The sequence below is a fragment of the Aedes albopictus genome, chromosome 3 (assembly GCF_035046485.1).
Source record: "Aedes albopictus strain Foshan chromosome 3, AalbF5, whole genome shotgun sequence".
Classification (NCBI taxonomy): Eukaryota; Metazoa; Arthropoda; class Insecta; order Diptera; family Culicidae; genus Aedes; species Aedes albopictus.
In genome coordinates, this window is record NC_085138.1 from 284,492,601 (window position 1) to 284,512,378 (window position 19,778).

Here is a 19,778-nt window from a genome sequence, read left to right on the forward strand (position 1 = left end):
TGGTGGTTTGTCATCCATCATCGTCCGCAGTCGGATCAGTCTATAGCGAGAAGTGGGGGAGCAGAGAAAAAAAAATCGAAGTTTTTCGCGAGATTGATAAAACGCTATTTTATTGTGGCTGTGGGTCCGCAGCACGGGTTTCCGCGAGTGTCCATTACGGAACGAAAATCTAATTGAAGTCATTGCTAAACGCGCTGGCTGTTGACGGCCACGGGACAATTACATGTCGTAATTGTGCGTATCGTTGCGCTTCGGTGAGAGAAAAAACAAGACCCGATTTCGATCGAACCCATCAGTTCGCAGCCAGTGGGGCACGGATGGTGTGTGTGTAATGAATTGAGTTTTTGTTTTGGGGAGTGATTTTTCGGGATTTTCTCCGTCGCGAAAATCGGTGCAAGGTGGGGGACAGTTTCACCCGGAAAAGACTGGGCTAATTGGAGGACGGGAAAGTAGTCGGTGAAAATGTATCAGAGCGCCTGCAGTGCCGCTGCCGGTGGCTGCGCGGAACCGGAACGAACCGATCGGGATGGACTGATAACGCACGAATCGGCGGTCGCCCCGGTGGAACATGACTACAGTGGATTCGATATCGTGAAAGCGACGCAGTACGGTGCCATTGGTCGAGTGAAGGAACTGATAGAAGCTGGGTGGGATGTCAATCAACCGGATAGTGAAACGGTGACACTTTTGCACTGGGCGGCCATCAACAACCGGAAGGACATTATTAAGTATTTCCTGGACAAAGGCGCAATTGTGGATGCCGTGGGTGGAGAACTTAATGCCACACCACTGCATTGGGCCACGAGACAGGGTCATTTGGGAGCGGTAGTTTTGCTGCTGGCAGCTGGAGCCGATCCGAGTTTACGAGATGCGGAAGGTTGTTCCTGTATTCACTTGGCCGCACAGTTTGGACACACTGCCCTGGTGGCATATTTCATAGCTCGGGGAGTCAATCCGGATCTACAGGATCGAGGAGGCATGACTGCATTGATGTGGGCTGCCTGGAAGATCTCCGCATTGGATCCGGTTCGATTGCTGCTGACCCTCGGAGCAAATCCCAGCCTCGCGGATCACACTCACGGGAATACCGCCCTGCATTGGGCCATACTTGCTCGCAATGCCACCGTCGTCAGTACCTTGATCCTTAAGGGAAAAGCCAGTTTGGAAGTTCCGAACCTGAGAGGGGACACTCCGCTGACGATGCTCCAACCGCACCTGGGCTCCATCTGGATCGGATCCAAAGTGTCGGAGAAGATCCGGGATCTTACGCAACAGTCCCAACGTCGCAACCTGCTCGTTCGCTTTACTCTGGATAAGCGCTTCCGCTGGTGGAGCATGATCGCAACCCCGTTCCTAGTGTTCTACCTGGCCGGGCTGATCTTTTGCGCGGAAACCTTGATCATCATCAAAGTGTTCCTGCTGGGTTGCCTGTACGCCTTGTCCCACACCATTGGTCAGACGCTGTTCGACGAAACGTTGATGGCGCTGCTTCCCCTAAGCGTCTACATGGCCACCAAGGCGTGGTTCTACGTGACCTGGTTGACCTACATTGCTCCGACGGTGTCATTCCTGGCGTCGGTTTCGTTCCTGACTTGCAGCGCCGGGCTGTGGGTGTGCTTCCTGAAGTCCTGGCGAGGCGACCCGGGCGTTATCCAACCTACACAGGAGCAGCGATTCAGGGTGAGTAAATATGCTGAGTTCTATCGAGCGTTTCCCTTTGTAAGAACCTTCCTGAGCTCCGTTTGTTACTTAAAAAGCATTGGAATTGACTAAATTGAAACTAAATAAGGCAAGGTAAAATCTATTCGTGAAACTTCTGCTCATTTTCAACTGACCAGTTGAATCAAGCGTTATCCCTAATAAAAATGCATTATTACACTGGCGATTGGGCGAAAGGGTTGTTAAGCACGTTGTACCTATCATATTTTTCTGTTAGGGATGTAGAGATGTGAACGCGGAGGTATTCAAAAATACCATGCTAACGTGGCCGGGTTTAATTACCAGTCAGTAATTTTTGTAATAAATAATTTCTCACTGAGATCGGCCCACTAAGTGTTCGCCAAAAAAAGCAAAAAAAAAAATGCGATTGGTTACTCAAAAAGATGGACCCCCGTTAGATACAGCCAGAACAATTTTCGCGGACCCCTCGATTTTGGTCAAATGGTGGGAAACTGCAAAAGAATTTAAAGAAGGAATTACAATAGAAATCTAACGAACAAGCCCGGAAGAAATTTAAGGAATAATCATGGATATCATTACAAGAAAAATCCTCAAAGCAAACAAATTTTTCATAAATTTCCAAACACATTTCGTCGGAAGAGCAAAAATTGTCGATAACCACCCATTTTTTCCAAAATTTTTGATATGCTATCGTAATTTCAAGTTTTTCATCGGATTTTCAACAAAATCGCAACACTACCACATCACCAGCACAGCGAACATGCATTAAAATCCAGTTTCAAAACTGTGTTTTAACGGATTTGAAAAAAATAAATAAAAATTATGACCACGCCGTTTTAGGTCGCCGTCGAAAATTCATTCGGCGTCACGCCGATCACGTCGCCGCCGCCGTTCAAAAAAGTGCGAAACGCCGCCGTCGACAGATTTTAAATCGGCGCACACCTTTATGAATTTAGATATGTCGAAATGACATTTTCAGCGCTGCCCACAGACCATATGTTAGCAATTAATTCTCAAGTGTATTATTTTTTAGTAACTCATCATGTTGAAGATGCAATGACATGTTTATAGTTACGGTTTAGTTATTTTTTTATATTTTCACATGTTTTTTTGAAAATTTATTGAAATAATTGTTATGGTGAATCACCAATCAGCTGCTCAAATTCTAGAGAAATTTCCGGCGAAACTTCTAGATGAATTTCCAAATAAACTCTTTAAGGAATTCCCGGAGGAACTTATAGAGGCATTCCCGTAGCTATACCTAGAGGAATTCCCGGATGAACTCTTAAATGAATTTCCAAAAGAACATTTAAAAGAATCCCCTGATGAACTCTTAGAGGAACGTTTGGAGAAACTCCTGGAAGAAATCCGGAAACATTATCTTAGAAGGACTCTTAGAGAAATTGCCGGAGAAACTCTCAGTGGAGTTTACGGAGGAATCCATAGAAGAATTCTCGGAGGAAACATCGAGCATTCTTTGTGCAACACCCAGAAATACAAGTAAAGTACCGTGAGGTGCCCATATTTCGTGCACTTAAGAATTCTCAAAGTTTGATAAACTGCTGAAATTTTACCATAAAGTACCTATATTAGATTATTTTCTTCAATAATATTTAGTGCTGGCACTGTAGCTCTCAAGAAAAATAGAAAATTAGGCAACTTCACATTATACAAGATAGTTACAGCATTAGTTTTGATTTGTTTGAAACTGCCAAATTTTGTGCACGGGTTCCAGATTTCGTTCAAAATGGGTCCAAATTTCGCTCACTCTAGAAGACGTAGAAATCACCTAAATGTGTTAATTTTCAAAAGGTAGCATACTCTAACAATACCCAAGAAACCATAACGTGGAGATAAAATCGATGCCTGTGACGAAATATGAGTGAATATTTGCTGTTTCCCATGTTCGTCCCGGATGTTTACATTAAGATTTCCAAAAATCCTTCTGTAGTTTTAAAAGTTATTATTTTTGACGTTTGTTTTGCTCTTTAATGGACATCTTAATCAAACAATATATTGTTTGAATCAAATGTTCACTAACTTTACTGATGGTCAGTAATGTGGAATCAATTTATTTTTGTACCTAATTGTAGCTTTTTATCTTTCTATTATGTCACATCATTTATGTGTCATTAACCCTAAAAGGGATACCTTCATGGCCTCAGTTTCGCCACCTCGCTGAGTGTGTTCCATCAAAGACGAGCTCTGAAAGCGCCTGGGGTCCAAATGGACCCCAGGTATCCCTTTTAGGGTTAATAGGCACATTCCTCGTGAGGTTAGTTCTATTGAAGTGTCATCTTTCAAATTTGTGTTCTGGCAATAAGGCTGACGGCAATAATTTGCTTGAATGAAACTATAGCTACAGCGGCTATAGCGGCTGTAAGCTACATAAATGTTGAACACCATAAACAACATAACAACAACATAAATGTTGAAACACCATAAGAAAACAACATTTTTAAGTAATTTTATTGCGTATCATAATAAAACATATTGAATTGAAATAATCAAACATAAATTGGAATATTTACTCTTGCTAGAGATCGAAATACTTCTTCACTTCCGTGAGTGTTGATTCGTATCTCTGAATATGGCATCTGCTATTTATATACATTTGCAATTTATTTTTGAATCTTTGACATACATTAAATTTTTCATTTATTCTTTTGTGAATTGTATTGAGATGAAATGCAGTTTTGAGGTTATAGCAAATTTTGGATGATTCCGCTGTTAATTAGATAATAATGCTCTCAGATGTCAGAAGTTAACGAAGTTTGGGCCCGCACGAAATTAGGGCACCCCACGGTAATTTCCTAGATGAGTTCCCGGAGGAACCCTTAAAGGAATTTTCGGAACAATTTCTAGAGCAATTCCCGAAGAAATGCCTAAAGAAATTCCCTGAGGAACTCATAGAGGAATTCGTAGAGGAATTCCCAGAGGTATTCCTAAAGAAATTCCCGGATAAACTCCCACATAAATTCCTGAGCGAAGGTCTAGAAAAATTCTTGATGGAACTCCTAGAAGAATTCCCAAGAATTTCGTGAAGAAATTTCCGGAAGAACTCCCCGAATAAAAAATACGGCAGAAAAGCCGAACGTTGTATTGTAACAGTACTATTAAGAATTATATTTTTACAATAGACACCACAGAACATAAGCACAGTGTGCTACCGCCGTAATCACTATGCAAAAAAAATAGACACCACTGTAAAAATAAAAATTCAAAAACAATAACATGTAATGTAGACACCATACAGTGAATTGTAAATAAGATTTTTACAACATATTATACAGGTTGTTAAGTATCGTAACAATACAAAAAAATATTTACCTTCATATAAAAAACCATACATATTATTGTAAATGAAATATTAATACGTGGGTTTCAATATACCGTACATTGTATGGTACATGTATGGTTTCAAACAATAAAATGTAATGTAAATATATTCTTTAAATTTGTAATTTCACTACTGGCTATACATTTAATCAAATGGTTTTGGAATGGTTCTCTTTTGTTATGTTGTATTGTTTTACATTACATAAACCATATAATGATATATTATCTGTTGTCATGTTGCACCTGTTAATTGCATCCAGTGTTGGTAAAAACTCAAATTCTCAAATCTCATGGATGAGTTGTTTCACGCGCGATTCTTGACTCGCCAAACTCACCGCCGAAAAAATCATGCATGAGTTGACTCGTGATTTCACTCATTGCTTTATTTCTTGGTGTTATTACTATTTACATCTAAGTTTTTAGGATTGCATGATAGAACAAAAGCAAATCTAGCGTACAACAACACTGAATGTCGTTCAAATTGATTTGAATTTGTTTTATAGGCAAACGAGATTTCGGCGCTTGACTCGTGAGAGCGAGATTTTGCATGAAAAACTCGCGCGTGAGAAAATGATTCAGAATCGCGCGCGAGTTTGCTCACGCAAGAGCGGTTCATGAGTGTGCTTTGAGTGTGAGTTTACCAACACTGATTGCATCTTAGGCTTTCTAGCCAAAATAACCTGAAAACAATGTTAAATAGAACTATCTTTGATAGTGCAGACTAGAACCTATCAAGTTCAACATTATTAGAATGCGCTTTGGAAATTCTCCAGAGCGTCTTAGACAACCCTTCATATATAGGATCGCCCACGTCTAAGTCTGAGTCAAGGTCTGAGTAGTCTCTGATTGCATTAACAGTTGAAGCTCAGGCTCCCATGCCCCACCAGCCAGATAACTGGGTTTTGCCAACTAAGCATTATTTGTGGCAACATTTTGAGCGGCATGATGGAACGATGCCGAGCGCGCTAAGTATTATTAGACCACTAATGTAGTTGCATGAAGTGGGTGACGAGGTACATCATTACAGCGTGCTTAACCGTTATTGCTATATTGAGGCTCCAGTTTGACTAAAGCTTGAAATACATAACAACTCATGAGAAAACTGTCAAGTTCGATTCAAATCCAAGTTTTTCAAAGTTGTAAATATTTTGGTTTTTATTCACGCACACCAATGCAACTGCACCGAAAATGTTCGTTTTTGTAGTGAAAAGTGTAGCACGAAGCGGTGTAGCACCGCCCGTAACACTTTTGCAATGAATTTCAGATTTCTTCGATTGCTCCGCTATTTCAACAAAATTTTGAAAAAAAATCTACCATAACTAGAAAATGTAAACAAAACAACTTGAACCACAACGAAGTCACGCACAAAGTTTGAACATCTACAAGTGTTGGCAGCTGTAGTAAACAAAACAAACAGCGTTGCCGAATCGACGTATGTAACTTCCGCTCATCTCTATGTAGAGGATTTCTAGGCAAAACCCAATTAAAAAGCACTGTCAATGTCAAGATAGATGTCAAAATCGAGTTTGACGTCTGACCGTCGTTGCATCGGAGCTCCTGTATACAGAACGTTTGTGAAAGTATGCGAGTGTTTCGTGACGTATTTCTCGTCACTCGTGTGTGTCTAGAGCATTTTGATCAGATGTCAGTTGCCCCAACGAACGCCCCCGATTCGCTAATCGGGGCGCAATCGTGACACAACCAGCGAATCCAGGCTGTATTTCGGAAAAGTGAATGGTTCAAACGTAAGAAAAACAGTATGATATATTGTTACATAAAGATCGGATGTAAATGTATCTCTCTCTCTCTTCTTGGCGTAACGTCCTCACTGGGACAAAGCCTGCTTCTCAGCTTAGTGTTCTATGAGCACTTCCACAGTTATTAACTGAGAGCTTCCTCTGCCAATGACCATTTTGCATGTGTATATCGTGTGGCAGGCACGAAGATACTCTATGCCCAAGGAAGTCAAGGAAATTTCCTTTACGAAAAGATCCTGGACCGACCGGGAATCGAACCCGTCACCCTCAGCATGGTCATGCTGAATACCCGTGCGTTTACCGCCTCGGCTATATGGGCCCGTATGTAAATGTATAGTAGCTGCAATTTGCAAAGCTTTTTTCGAACCATTCCATTACAATAGGCTAATCCAGATGACCCCCAACTGTAGAGGCACTTGGTGAGATAAGGAGAAAATCGTTTGTTTACATAAAAAAGTCAATTTTTTGTCGTCAAATTTTACTCATTTTTTGCTCTAGAAGTTGCTATTTTTCATTTGCAATGGCTTCCATTATCATCATTCTTGATGCCCATGCCGACAGACACGGGATTAGCCAGCTAACAAAAAATCCGGAAGATCGCCCGCCGGAGGCATAGCAAGAGCTCCTCAAATTAATCACATAAATGGTTCATAAGTACCTACCGGATCTTAGCGCACCTGAAAGATAATTAAATTTTCTTTCCAAAAAGTGCTCGTTTGTTTCTCTACGATGCGGAATTCGATATGAAAAAGTGAAAAAAGTGCACTTTGCCTATGCTGCGCCATGTGAAATTTTGGAGGAGCCACGTTTTTCATAGGGTTCTCATTCCTGCCACCAGATGCGGAGGGATCGTTAGCTTCCATTGGATTTACCTATACACTAGGGTGGCCCACACTTATATGAAAAACCAAAATTTCGAAAAATGCCAAGTCTTACCTCCTAAATTAGTTGTTTTGGACTCCTAGAAGCTACGTTCAAAATTTGAGCAAAATCGGTTGAGCCTAAGGGGGCGCTCAAAACGCTTGAAGTTTGTATGGGAAAACTTTGCCAAATGTATGCGGAAATTTTAAGTTTTCGAGTTTTGCCGCTAGGTGGCGCTGTAAACGTTCAATAATCAAACCCTTTGGTATTATTGTAGGTGACTACACCGTGTCCAATAAGTTCTCATACAAAATACAAATTTAGAAAATATAATTTTATTTCACATTGGTGATTCATATTTTCAAAATGAATACGTGTATTGAAAGGCCACACAATACTGATTAAATAAAGCATACGGTTTAGAATAACTTTATTTTGTATTTGCTTTTATAAGCCTAGCAGTACACTTCCGTTTTCTGAAATCCGTTTTCTCCGGCACGCAAGAAAATCTTCGAAAAGTTTTTCATTGTACAGTAGCGAAATATAGTCCATAAGGATAAATTTTGAGTTAATACCCCAAGTTATGTACCAAATAGATATACTAAGGCAAAAATAATACAATTTTATTGATGATATGGTAAGAAATTTGCAAGTAAGCTCAACTTGGGCTGATTTTCATAAAAATAACCGTTATATCAAAGATAAACATCATAAAACGTAAGCTTTGGACACATTTTACCACGATAGGGATGCAAGCATGTTTTATAAGTGAGAATGGTGTGAATCAACCAGATAAAATGCACCCATGCTTCTTTAACACAACAAATCCCATTGAAATGAGTAAATGCACATTTTTGTTTAATTTACGTTTTATTTTGTACAAAATAAAACGGCTCCGTACTCCATCAATATAAGAGCTGATATTTTTTCTCTTCTGGTCATAGTTGCTACTAGGAATGGGGAAGACAGGAACCTAATTTCTTCCAACTTAAAACCATTACTCGTTAAAATACGATGAAATATCAATGAAATGGCGTGCGTGCCAGCTGAAATGGACTTACGACACATAAGCGATCAGCAGACAAGGATAAAGGACAGTTAGTTCTGAAACATAAGCTGTATTTGGTGTATGTTAGTTGGCCTTTCAAAAAATAAATTTACTTTGAAAATCCTAATTACAGATGTGAAATGAATTCAATTTGATTTTGTATGAGAACTTATTGGACACGGTGTATATGCCAAAGAACTTTGTCGAAGACCGCGAAGTGATCCGACGGCTGTAAAAAAGTTATGTTCAGGAATGGTTTTCACCATACACCCTATGGTTGGTTTTTATCCGGGTCGTAGAGGAATTCCAGGGGAATTCTTAAAGGAATTTTCGGAGGAAACTCCTGGCATACCCAGTGCAACTTCTAGAAAAAAAAACTTATAGAGCAACTCATACAGGGTGCGGCAGGAAGAAATACGAAAATTTCAAGGTGCTATCACTGGCTTAATATGGGATTTATATGACTGTTTTTCCATGACAGTGTTTCCGTCAATGTCTATTGATTGATGCACCAAGCGATAAGAAGAAGCAGTTTTGACATCCAAGCGGTGTGCCGTTTACATCCATCGACCAATCAGCGACGAGGATCTCATCGACGGCACACCGCTTGGATGTCAAAACTGCTTCTTCTTTTCAATAGAGTTAATAAACTATAGAGGACGAATGTCGCTGCTGTTCCCTTTGTTCTCGCTCGCAAACATGTCGGGTATCTATCTGTCAAACTGCATACTTTTTCGCTTTGACACTTATAGCCCAGCCTATCTCCGCCAGCAAGAGATGTTTCGGCAGCGACGCCAGCGACATTCTTCCTCTATAGTTTATTACCTCTATTTTCTTTTCGCTTGGTGCATCAATCAATATAATATACACGGAGAAACTGAAAAACTCAAAATTAGGTACTTTCAAACTCAATTTTGAGTTCTTTTTCATCTCCCTTTTCATGCGCTCTTTCTGTTGTTGTCAGAGAGTGAAGAGAGAAACAGCCCAACTTTTGCAGTTCCGTGCGTCAAGCCAACACTGAGTTTCTAGCACAGTACTCAAATTTGAGTGAATACAACACGCAGAAAAATAACACATATTAGAACCAAATTCAAAGAGACTTCATTTCTAAGTCGCGGGGTTTATTGAATCAAAAAAATATTATCTTTGATTTCAATATCGGAGAATGCATATAGCCAATAATGAGCAAGATGATTCAGTTTTACCCTCAGGTTTTCAAGAGCAGATCTGGTCGTGAACGATAGCTCGCTCTGGGTGATGCATATTATAACAGTACTCGTGTTCGATTCTCGCATGCTTTTTTTCATTTCGTTACAACTTTTTAACAAAAATATTTTGTTTTTGAATCAAAGTCGATTGATATTTGTTTCTAAAAAATATAGACTTTGAAATCACAAAATTGCTTAGTTTCAAAGCAATAATGTTATAGATTCAAAGTGAAGAAGTATTTGAAACTAAAGTCAACGCCACGAAGCTTGATTTTAGAAAAAATGAAATGAATGCTTTGAAACTAATGCCAAATATTTTTGATTCAAAGCAAAAAAGGTATTAGGCCGTGGTTCAATGGTTTATTTTCTTTGATTCAAAGCACTTTATTTTTGAGTTCAATATATTTTTTTCTGCGTGAACCTAGTCAAAATTTCGGTTGGGTGCAAAAAACTTAAAATTAGGTATTTTTTTCACATGGAAGCAAGCGGGAACAAATACATCGATTCCATCAACTCAAAATTGGCTTGACGCACGCAACCCCGATGTTGGGTGGAAAGAACTCACTTTTTGGTAGTTTCGTCTCTCCGTGTATAGACATTGACGGAAACACTATCATGGAAAAACAGTCATATAAATCCCATATTAAACCAGTGAAAACTTGTGCGGCTAGACCAGCTGTACAAGAAAGTCACGGAAAAACCGATCTTTTTCGAATATTTAAGATAAATGTCATGGACTACCTTCGAAAAATAATGCCAATGATATTCAGGGTGAATATCAATAATTGATATTTATTAATGCTTATTAGCATTTTTCGAAGGTAACCCTTGACAATTACCTCAAATATTCAAAATAGAGCGGGTTCTCCGTGACTTTCTTGTAGAACTGATCTAGCCACACAAGTTTTTCGTATACCATTTATTCTCTGGTTGAGCTTCTAAAATGAGTTGGATGTGGTTGAATTTAGTTATGTCGAAATGACATTTTCAGCACTGTCTACAATTTCCTGCAATACAAAAGAACTGTGAGAAAAATCTAGCAATATTAGTCAACCGTTCTTTGTGCGAAGTGCGAATTTATTTAAGGACAATCGTCTTGGAGTCCCAGTTTAACTTTACACCAGAGCTCCACATACTCAATCCTGAATTGCCTGTTCGGTTTCTTTTTTGACAAAAATAGAACAATTAGTCTATGATAGAACTGTTTCGGTAAGTTTCGGCAATCGATTTTACTGAGATTCAGTACACCAATTGACAAAAAACACGAACAAAATGTAAACAATCCATGTTTGCTGTGTTCAGTTATTCTATTTAAAAAATTACCGTTTTCGGTATTCAAAATTAAGTGTGAGCTGTTCAAATCTCAAGAACGGAAATGTAATTTTTATTTTGTTCTTCACATGTAAAAAGCTTAAAATAAAATTTAAAGCGCTAATTTAGTTTATTATGAGATTGGTGCGCTTATAATCGTGAGTGCAAAAGTCAGCCATTGTGGCGGCCATCTTGAGATTTTAATGAGCTTCTCCTTAAGCAAAGAATGAACGGATCTTGCGTTTTTTCCTTAAAGTTCATTATTGCGCATTTTGCCTGAAAGTCTCTTTAATAAAGACAAATCAATCAATCAATCGCATTTCGCCGTAAATTATCGCGAAAAATGTTCAAAATCGATCATAGATCATCGCCAGTACATCATATTCTGTTCGTATCTTCTACAATAAGTGCGGAAATCAGCTGAAGATTGACCGCGCAGAAAACACCAAAACGATTAAATGCAACCGCGCATATCTATTAGCGTTTTTTGTACAACTTGTGCGACGATCTATGAACGATTTTGAACATTTTTTCGCAATAATTTACGGCGAAACGCGCAATAATGGAATGAGCGATCAGCTGATCGCCGAAGTAAGCAAATTAAATTGCCGAGAATCCAACAGTTGAGAGCTCGATAAAAATTTCGGTAAAAGTTCAAATTGCCGACTGACCTGCAAAAGAAGGAAAAATTAAGCTGTCAAACTTTGACGAACACGAATGCATTACCGAGAATTTCGGCACCCAATAATACCGAAGTTCAGTAAATTATTATACGGATTTGAATTACTAAAAATAAGAAAACAAAATAAATTAGATAACTTTATTTTCTTTTTTTTAATTCATACAAAAAAAAAAATGATGAAAGACATTCTAAATACACAGACTCCATGCTTATTCTCGTGAAACACAAGTGCGATGCGAAGCCTGCATAGGAGGCAAAAGAACTGCATCTTGAGGTGCAGTCAGGAATCCGGCGGTCTGAGCGTAGCGTTTCTCCTCACAAAAATGACAAATTGAAAAAAAAACGAGAAGAGCCACAACACATATTTGTCAACACTAAAGATACTCTGTCTTTAGTTAACACCATTATCAGCATTTATAATTTATTGAATGAAAGAATACGCGGTTGCATTATACCAAGACTGTTCTTCCAGCGATGAAAACGGGTTGCTCCCTTTTTTTCGTTTCTTCTTCAACGATGGCACCCACTTTTGAACAGCGCGTGTTGTTCTAAGTTTTTAACAATTGCAGTTTATCGAAACTCAGCAAAATAGTCCGATTGTCGATCGATATTGCAAAATATATTGCCGAGAATTACTGAATTTTGGTAATTTAAATGTCATATTTTTTTTTATGGATTGTCAATTCTTAACGACATTTCAGCAAAAACTCGCTTTACCGATTGAGTTCGTTACTTTACCTAGACCAAATTTGGAGATTAAGTGTACTTATAAGTACTCAGAAGTCTTGAAAGCGATGACGAGTGACGCTAAGCTCGTGGATATTAGAGCTCACGTATTAGGGTGGATTTATTTTTAAATCTCCCGGATTACAGGAGTTGGTGTCCACTACCTACGAGGGCTTCGTGTCGCCAAAGTAATCGGGGTCTTGTTCTGTAGTTACTACCGAATCCATGGTAAAATTAAGAACTGAACCAACGATTTTCAACCGAATGCAAAATTCTGTCAATCAATTATTGTACTGAAGCATTGTCAATATTACCAACAATCAATACGATGCTGGCGAATTTTTTGTGACGCCAGTCGTTCCCCCAGTGAAATCGCCCAATCCTGGTGTTTTTGACGCCACGCTTTTAATGTCAGTTTGCTTCGCCCTTTCTCATCGAAGCAAGACTGAGTCCGCCAATTAAGTGACCACCCGAATAAAATGGTATCATACATCAATTCAACAGTGTATCATTTTCTGATCATTCGTGTTATCGTAAACTGGATGATACATAGATGATACGACATATCTTATTCATGATAGCAGTTATCATTTTCGGTGTTTCGATGATAGACCGAATGGGTTGTTAAGTATCGTTACCATTCGAAAATGCCATTTTTCTCGAACAAAAAATTTGTGGAATCATACATGTTATGATCGCTTTATCATCAACATTATGATACAGCGAATAATAAAAACAAAACGGAAATATTTCACCAAATCTGTTTTACCGACTGAGAAAAAAGCACACCCCTGCGGGCATTTGTCGGGCACTGTCAAATTTGTCTACGATTACGTGAATCATATTTACTTTTGTGTTTTTTGTGCCAAATTTCTTCAATTGGGAATCGAACCGTGTGATTTCCGAGGTTGCTTCAACTGCTTCTCGCGCGGTGTTTACTTACTCTAAATCGGATCAGTGCTCGCGGGTGGCTCAAATGCGTGAAAGTTCTTCATCTGGAGAAGTGGGTAGGTGAGATTAAAATAATAGAAGCTGCGGTAAGATAATTCCTAAGAGTAGTAAGAAACCGTCCAGTATCAACGACCGATCTTCTTTTGGTCCCCTCGCATGCTGTGGCAGCCAATGAAGGTGAGTTTTCATGAGAATTCTCGAATGAAATTGTTATTAGTCAACGGCTAGTGCACGGCGGTCGCTAAAAGTAGCTGTTTCTTACTATAGCGATCGAAAAGCTTGAACTCAAAAGTGCTGATTTCCGACGATTATAACGACACATGGAACACAAATAGACAGTTTAAACCGTTTTGAAAGTGTGGCAGTGATTGAATCTCGGATTGAATGCTGAAAAAACTCGCCAAAACTATTGTTATTTGCCGAGCTTACAAAAACCATATTATTAAAAATTATTAATTAATCATTGGATGAATCATCATGAAAAGTAGTATGATACTTGAAACATACTAAATAATGCCAAATTTTCAACTTCAATCGTCCAATCATTAAACTATTATAACCTTTGTTGTAATCATTCAACGAACAAATATCTTATAATATGAACGATTGCATTGATCGTATTTTTCTATGCGGGCATGGCAAGAGAGAAAAACGGTTGTTTATTTACATATCACGACGAAAACAAAAACCATCGTTTATTCTCTTTCGGTTTTGAATTATTAGGGTCCTAAAATTAAAGACGAAATCTCGCTTACATTGAACAATACGATCAAGCATGGCATTCTAATCGGAATTGTACTTTACTCGAACTTGAAAAACAAAGGAATAATGAGAAAATTCGAAATAAGTAAAATGGTAAATAGTTCTACTTTGACATTTGAGGTCAACCTTGTGTGACTGAGCTCGACATTTTTCGCACTGGGATTTCAAAAATGTTCCTATCTGACATACACGGTGAAAAAAAATCACTCAAAGTATGTGTTATAAGCTAGGGACGAGACAAAAGGCTTTATACAATTCAAGCATAACTTTTCAATCCGACGTAACTCGAGAATGTAAACAAATCCGGGTTAACTGCTGCATGCATGATTCATAAAGCAAATTGAAGAACCCATATCACTGTTTGATGATTTATTGCTTAATTTGTTTAACTAAGTATATTGTTCAAAACGACGTATCTAACTATTTTGATGTTTACAACTTTACTGATAGATACACCGTTTTGATATATGAGAAAACCAAACGACGTAACTAGCCAAAATCAAAAGTAACAGATACACCAAACTGGCACCATACAAAAGCGACGTATCTGGCATGACGTATCTCGAACCAACCCGGTGTATGTGTATTTTTGTCAAAATTAATTGTGAAAATGATATGGAATGAGTAGATTTTGTTTCTTGCCTAGTGCGTGCTATATCCCTGGTGATGTTAAGCACGAAAAAACTTATGAAAAGTCTTTTTATAAAAAACTATTTTAGTGAAATGGTCGTCAACATTGACCATGAATTTACTGAGATCAGTGAAAAACTTAGATACGTCGATTTGAAAAATTATGCTTGAATTATACAACTACGGTTAATAAAAACGCAAAAAAATGAGTAAATATGTACTCTTGAACTATACATTGTGGTTTAAAACAAGAATCCCGATAAGACTTTAGGAGCCGCAGGCTTAGATTTTTTAGTGGGCAGACCCATGAAGGTCGATCCCAATCTACCGCCACAGGAAATTAAGTCTATGATATTACCATGCGTGCCGTACTGACTGAACTGAAAACATTCTTGATGCTACTATTCCTTTCGGTTATTTGCCTGAGTGTATGTAATTATGTATCGTCCAATTTTCTTACTCCCACTCGTTTCAGACCATTATCGAACTGTCGGAACGCGGTGGCGGTGGTTTCGAACCGTCTGCTTTCTGCTCCGCCTGCTTGGTACGCCGTCCGGTTCGATCGAAGCACTGTTCCGTGTGCGATCGCTGCGTTGCCCGGTTCGATCATCACTGCCCTTGGGTTGGCAACTGTATCGGTAAGTTGTACCGTTTCAATCGGATTGTTTTGCCAGGTGTTTGTCGATTTTCTGCATTTTCTGTTCAATTTGAGCATTTTTATTCAACGTGTGATTTGGTGTTCACATTGAAATGGAAAGTGAATCACTGTACACTGAGGCGAGTAGGTTAAGAAGTTTCAAAGGATGTCTCGATGTTTATTTCAAAATTTTAGGCGCCAAAAATCACAAATACTTTATGGGATTCCTCTGGATGTTGATGGTCATGTGCTGCTGGATGTTGTACGGAGGCGCAAACTTCTACGTACAGGCTTGCAGTATTAACATGGATGAAGGTAGGTTGGGGCATTGCCTCATTTTTTTGTATTAATTTTGAATGAGTTGAGAGATTTATCGTTTGAAGTTTTGTCAGGTCTGTGGAATGCAATCGTTGCGATCGGGTCCTGCAATCCATGGGTCGGCTGGGTGATGGCCAATGCCCTTCTTCACATGTCCTGGGTGACTGTGCTGACAATTTGCCAGACCTATCAGGTCGTGTGTCTGGGAATGACAACGAACGAACGAATGAATCGAGGACGTTATCGCCACTTCCAGGCCAAGGGTGGCAAGAGTCCGTTCTCTCGTGGTCCCATTAAAAATCTGTTCGATTTTATGGAATGTAGCTGCTTTGGGTTGGTGAAACCGTTGAAAACGGACTGGATGCAGTATTTCGACTTTGATAAGCACGTGGAACATGAACCATTACTTCGACCGGACAACTTTCAGTATGTCTGAAGAAAGCAGACGGAAACTGCAGCGGGAGAGAATGAAACCGAAGAGAAAACAAAAGAAGAAATCGCCCCTGGAACTGGACTTGGAGTCGGATCTGAAACGACAGGTGATCGAGAGGATGCTCCAGAACGGTTTGAAGAGCAAACTGATCTGACGATTGCTGTTGCTGATGGGATAGCCATGGTTTGAGGGTGTAGAAGCGCCCGGTTTTCGTTTTACTTTTCGTTCAAGATTGCTACTCGCTGCTAGGTTTCCCTTTTCGGAATGTGATTTTAAGTTGTATCAGGTGAAAGAAAGAACAAAGAAAGGCTTTAGATAGGCATGTTAAGGTAATGATAGTTGAATGTGCTTAAATGTGTAGAATCCTGTGTTGTAAAATGGTTGATCAACCAACAAAGTGGGCAAAAGACACGAAATATATATTTGGTATATATTTATTGCGAATGGATAGTACAGATGTTTAAGCAATAGAAATGCAGTTATAGTGCGTTAGATAGATTGTAAATGTTTCCCCAAAAAATAGTTATAACGGAGATATAGGAGGACACATTTTTATTCATTTTTTCAAAACTTATCATCGTGCTACCCATTTGATGTGTATTAAAAAGTAGAAGCCGACATATAGATACCTTTCCCGGATTATACGAACACCAACCTGAATAATTAACGCAATATGCATGTGTGAATCTGCTTAAGAAGCCGAAGCAACAGTCAATTGACTTAACTTTTTGTTTAGTATTTATGAAAAAAATGCGTCAAAATTTTAATTTTTATTACAGACTGATAGTTGCTTTGGCTTGGGGTAAAATTTCCTCCATTCGTGAACATTTGCGTGATTGAAACAAATTCCTTAAACACCACCTTGCACCCATAAAATAATAGGAATTAAGTGTTTATCCATGCTTCTATTTTTAGAATGTAAGGAGACCTAAACTGTTGCTGTATCTTAATCATGAGCCGTTGTGCTTAGCGAAGCACATTTATTCCCAAATGCCAGGAACAGCTGAAAAGAATGGAAAATCCAACTCTTCCGTATCGTAGAGCGTTAAAAGAACAGCAAATACCGATTAGCACTTTGGTCACCAGAACTCTATACGTATTATCGAATGCTGCAATTAGTCCATGTTGAATGTTAGAAATGCAAAATTGATTAATAATTTCGCTATTTTGTCAAAATACAAAAAAAAATACGTTCAGAACAAAGCGTAATCGGTGCCGTTCGACAATCAATAGACTGGCATTAAATTCACTCTAGTTTTTGAACATTTATTTGGATTATTAGTTTAGCAAAAACTCAAGCAAGATGTGACGCCGTTATGCAAATAGTACTAGACAAGTGGTAGAAAATAGATGCACTGCATACTGTTGAGAGGTCGCATTTACAGTTATTTTGGAAAGCAAATAAAATCGCGAAGCCACTTTGTCCAACGTTACACAGTCTAGTCATGTATGTAAGTTTTACACTGTAGATGCGAGTGTGCGTTAGATGGATTGGAAAAATATACAGGCAACCATCGATGAGATCCTTTGCTAATTTGTATACTGAAATTGTCGGTACAATAGATCATGGTAATCCCCACCCAGATTTTTATCACTAAAACTGATAATAAAAAAGATCAAAAACACATCAATGATCAGAATATCTATGAAAAAACTTTAACTTAGTATAACATGTGTCCTGAGAAAAATCTTACAAAAAGTAAACATGAAAACGATCCAGATAACACCACTCAACTCAACGAATACGAACAGCACTTGATTCGGAAAGGTATACATATATCATTACAACAATGAAAGCAAACAACATTCTCTTTACTCCCAGTATATATGTATAAAAAAAAACAATAGAATTGAATTCCCGACTGCAAGTCCACAATTTCAACTATAATAGATATAGAAAGTGAACTCATCACAGAGAGAAACATATAAATACAAAGTTCTACACTTCTATCCGCACATTGATTGCACACGCGTATGTGTATAAGTTAAATAAAAGTGAAAAATATAGTTTTTGTTGTGTTTCATTGAATTGAGAAATCGCATTCAATAACAAATTTTAATTTTTAATTAAAAATCTGGTTAAAAACCAGGGAGAAACGGAGCTGACAACGATATATGCTACATTTCAATTGAAAAATTTAGAGTCCAGATGTGATTCTAAGATGAGAACGTCGCTTTTGCTATTCCGGTTCTTGCCCTTGTATACTTCTTGGGGTCATCGTAGGTTTTGTCGGGGTCATAATTTTGGCTATACCCCCGTTGGTTTGAACGACACCCGATGCAAACCAACGGGCATCGAAAAACACACATAGTGACCCTTTTTTCTGTTTTATTTTGATTCTGCGTTTTGTTTTACCCCGTTCCGTGAGTAGGATGACGTTGAACTGCTGCTCAGTTAGCTGCGATTAGCGGACGGTTAGAAACGGATAAATGCGGATTTTCCGATTAGAAAAGCATATGTCATTCCCCTTGATTTTTACTGCTTAATTTTCGTAAAAATATCATTACTTTTCTTGGACTGTTTCCAGATCTCAGCTCTCAATTAATAAGCGCAGACAAACAGACTTATGACTTGGAACAAAATGCGATAAAAATCATCGTCACGAAAACATAATCGCCCAATGCTAATTATGATGTGGTTTGCAAACCCACTGAGTACCGTCTACCCCCTTCTTCTTCTTCTTCTTTTTTCTGGCCAACTAGCACCGTTCGGCGCTAGTTGTGTTTTATGTCGGCTGGGTCTAGGAGCTAAGCCTTAAATTCCGACGCCCCAGGGAGACAGCCACCACACCTGAGGACCCTACATATCGAACCCATCAACACATGGGCCGGGACCTACGGTTTTACTTCCTATCCGAGGGAAGGCGTGATCACGGATTTTATGTCTCAGAAAATCCCATCGGCGTCGACGGGAATTGAACCCCGACCGACTGGGGTGAGAGGCAACCACGCTTACCACTACACCACCGACGCCGACACCGTATACCCCCGTTGGTTTGACCTTATCTAATCTGAACACTTTTTAATCTGACCCCTCTAATCTGCACATCGTTCAAACTAAAAATGGTTCAAACGTCATTCTGCACATGGAACGGGATGAAACGGAACGCAAAATCAAAACAAAACAGCAAAAACGGTTACCATTAGTGTGTTTTTCGATGTCCACAGGGTTACTAGAAGTTCAAATTAAAAAATGAACCCCGTTGGTTTGCATGAGGTGTCGTACAAACCAACGGGGGTAGACGGGGGTAGTGAGCAAACGTCAAACAGGAGCGAAAACGATGAGAGCGCCAAGAGCGGACGGTTTGCGAACTACAGAATATTTGAATAATCCCTTAAAAAGGCAAACGATGGGAAGTAAGTAGAGTGAGACGTCTGTTTGTCTGTGTAATAAGTTTGGGAGTGCATTAAAACTTTCCCAATTGATGCTGATCA

The 19,778-nt window shown here is 38.9% G+C and overlaps 1 protein-coding gene across 2 annotated transcripts; it reads left to right on the top strand.

Moving 5' to 3' along the window:
- On the top strand, positions 1-18,350 carry LOC109418820 (palmitoyltransferase Hip14). 2 transcript variants are annotated; one of them, XM_019693049.3, is made up of 4 exons: positions 1-1,680; positions 15,431-15,593; positions 15,788-15,907; positions 15,976-18,350. In XM_019693049.3, the coding sequence occupies exons 1-4, from the start codon at positions 463-465 to the stop codon at positions 16,344-16,346; spliced, it is 1,872 nt and encodes a 623-aa protein (XP_019548594.2). In that variant the 5' UTR covers positions 1-462; the 3' UTR covers positions 16,347-18,350. The 2 variants fall into 2 exon arrangements, with proteins under 2 accessions (XP_019548594.2, XP_019534413.2); XM_019678868.3 differs by having other exon boundaries at positions 3-1,680; positions 15,985-18,350.
- The last annotated feature ends 1,428 nt before the right edge of the window (positions 18,351-19,778 follow it).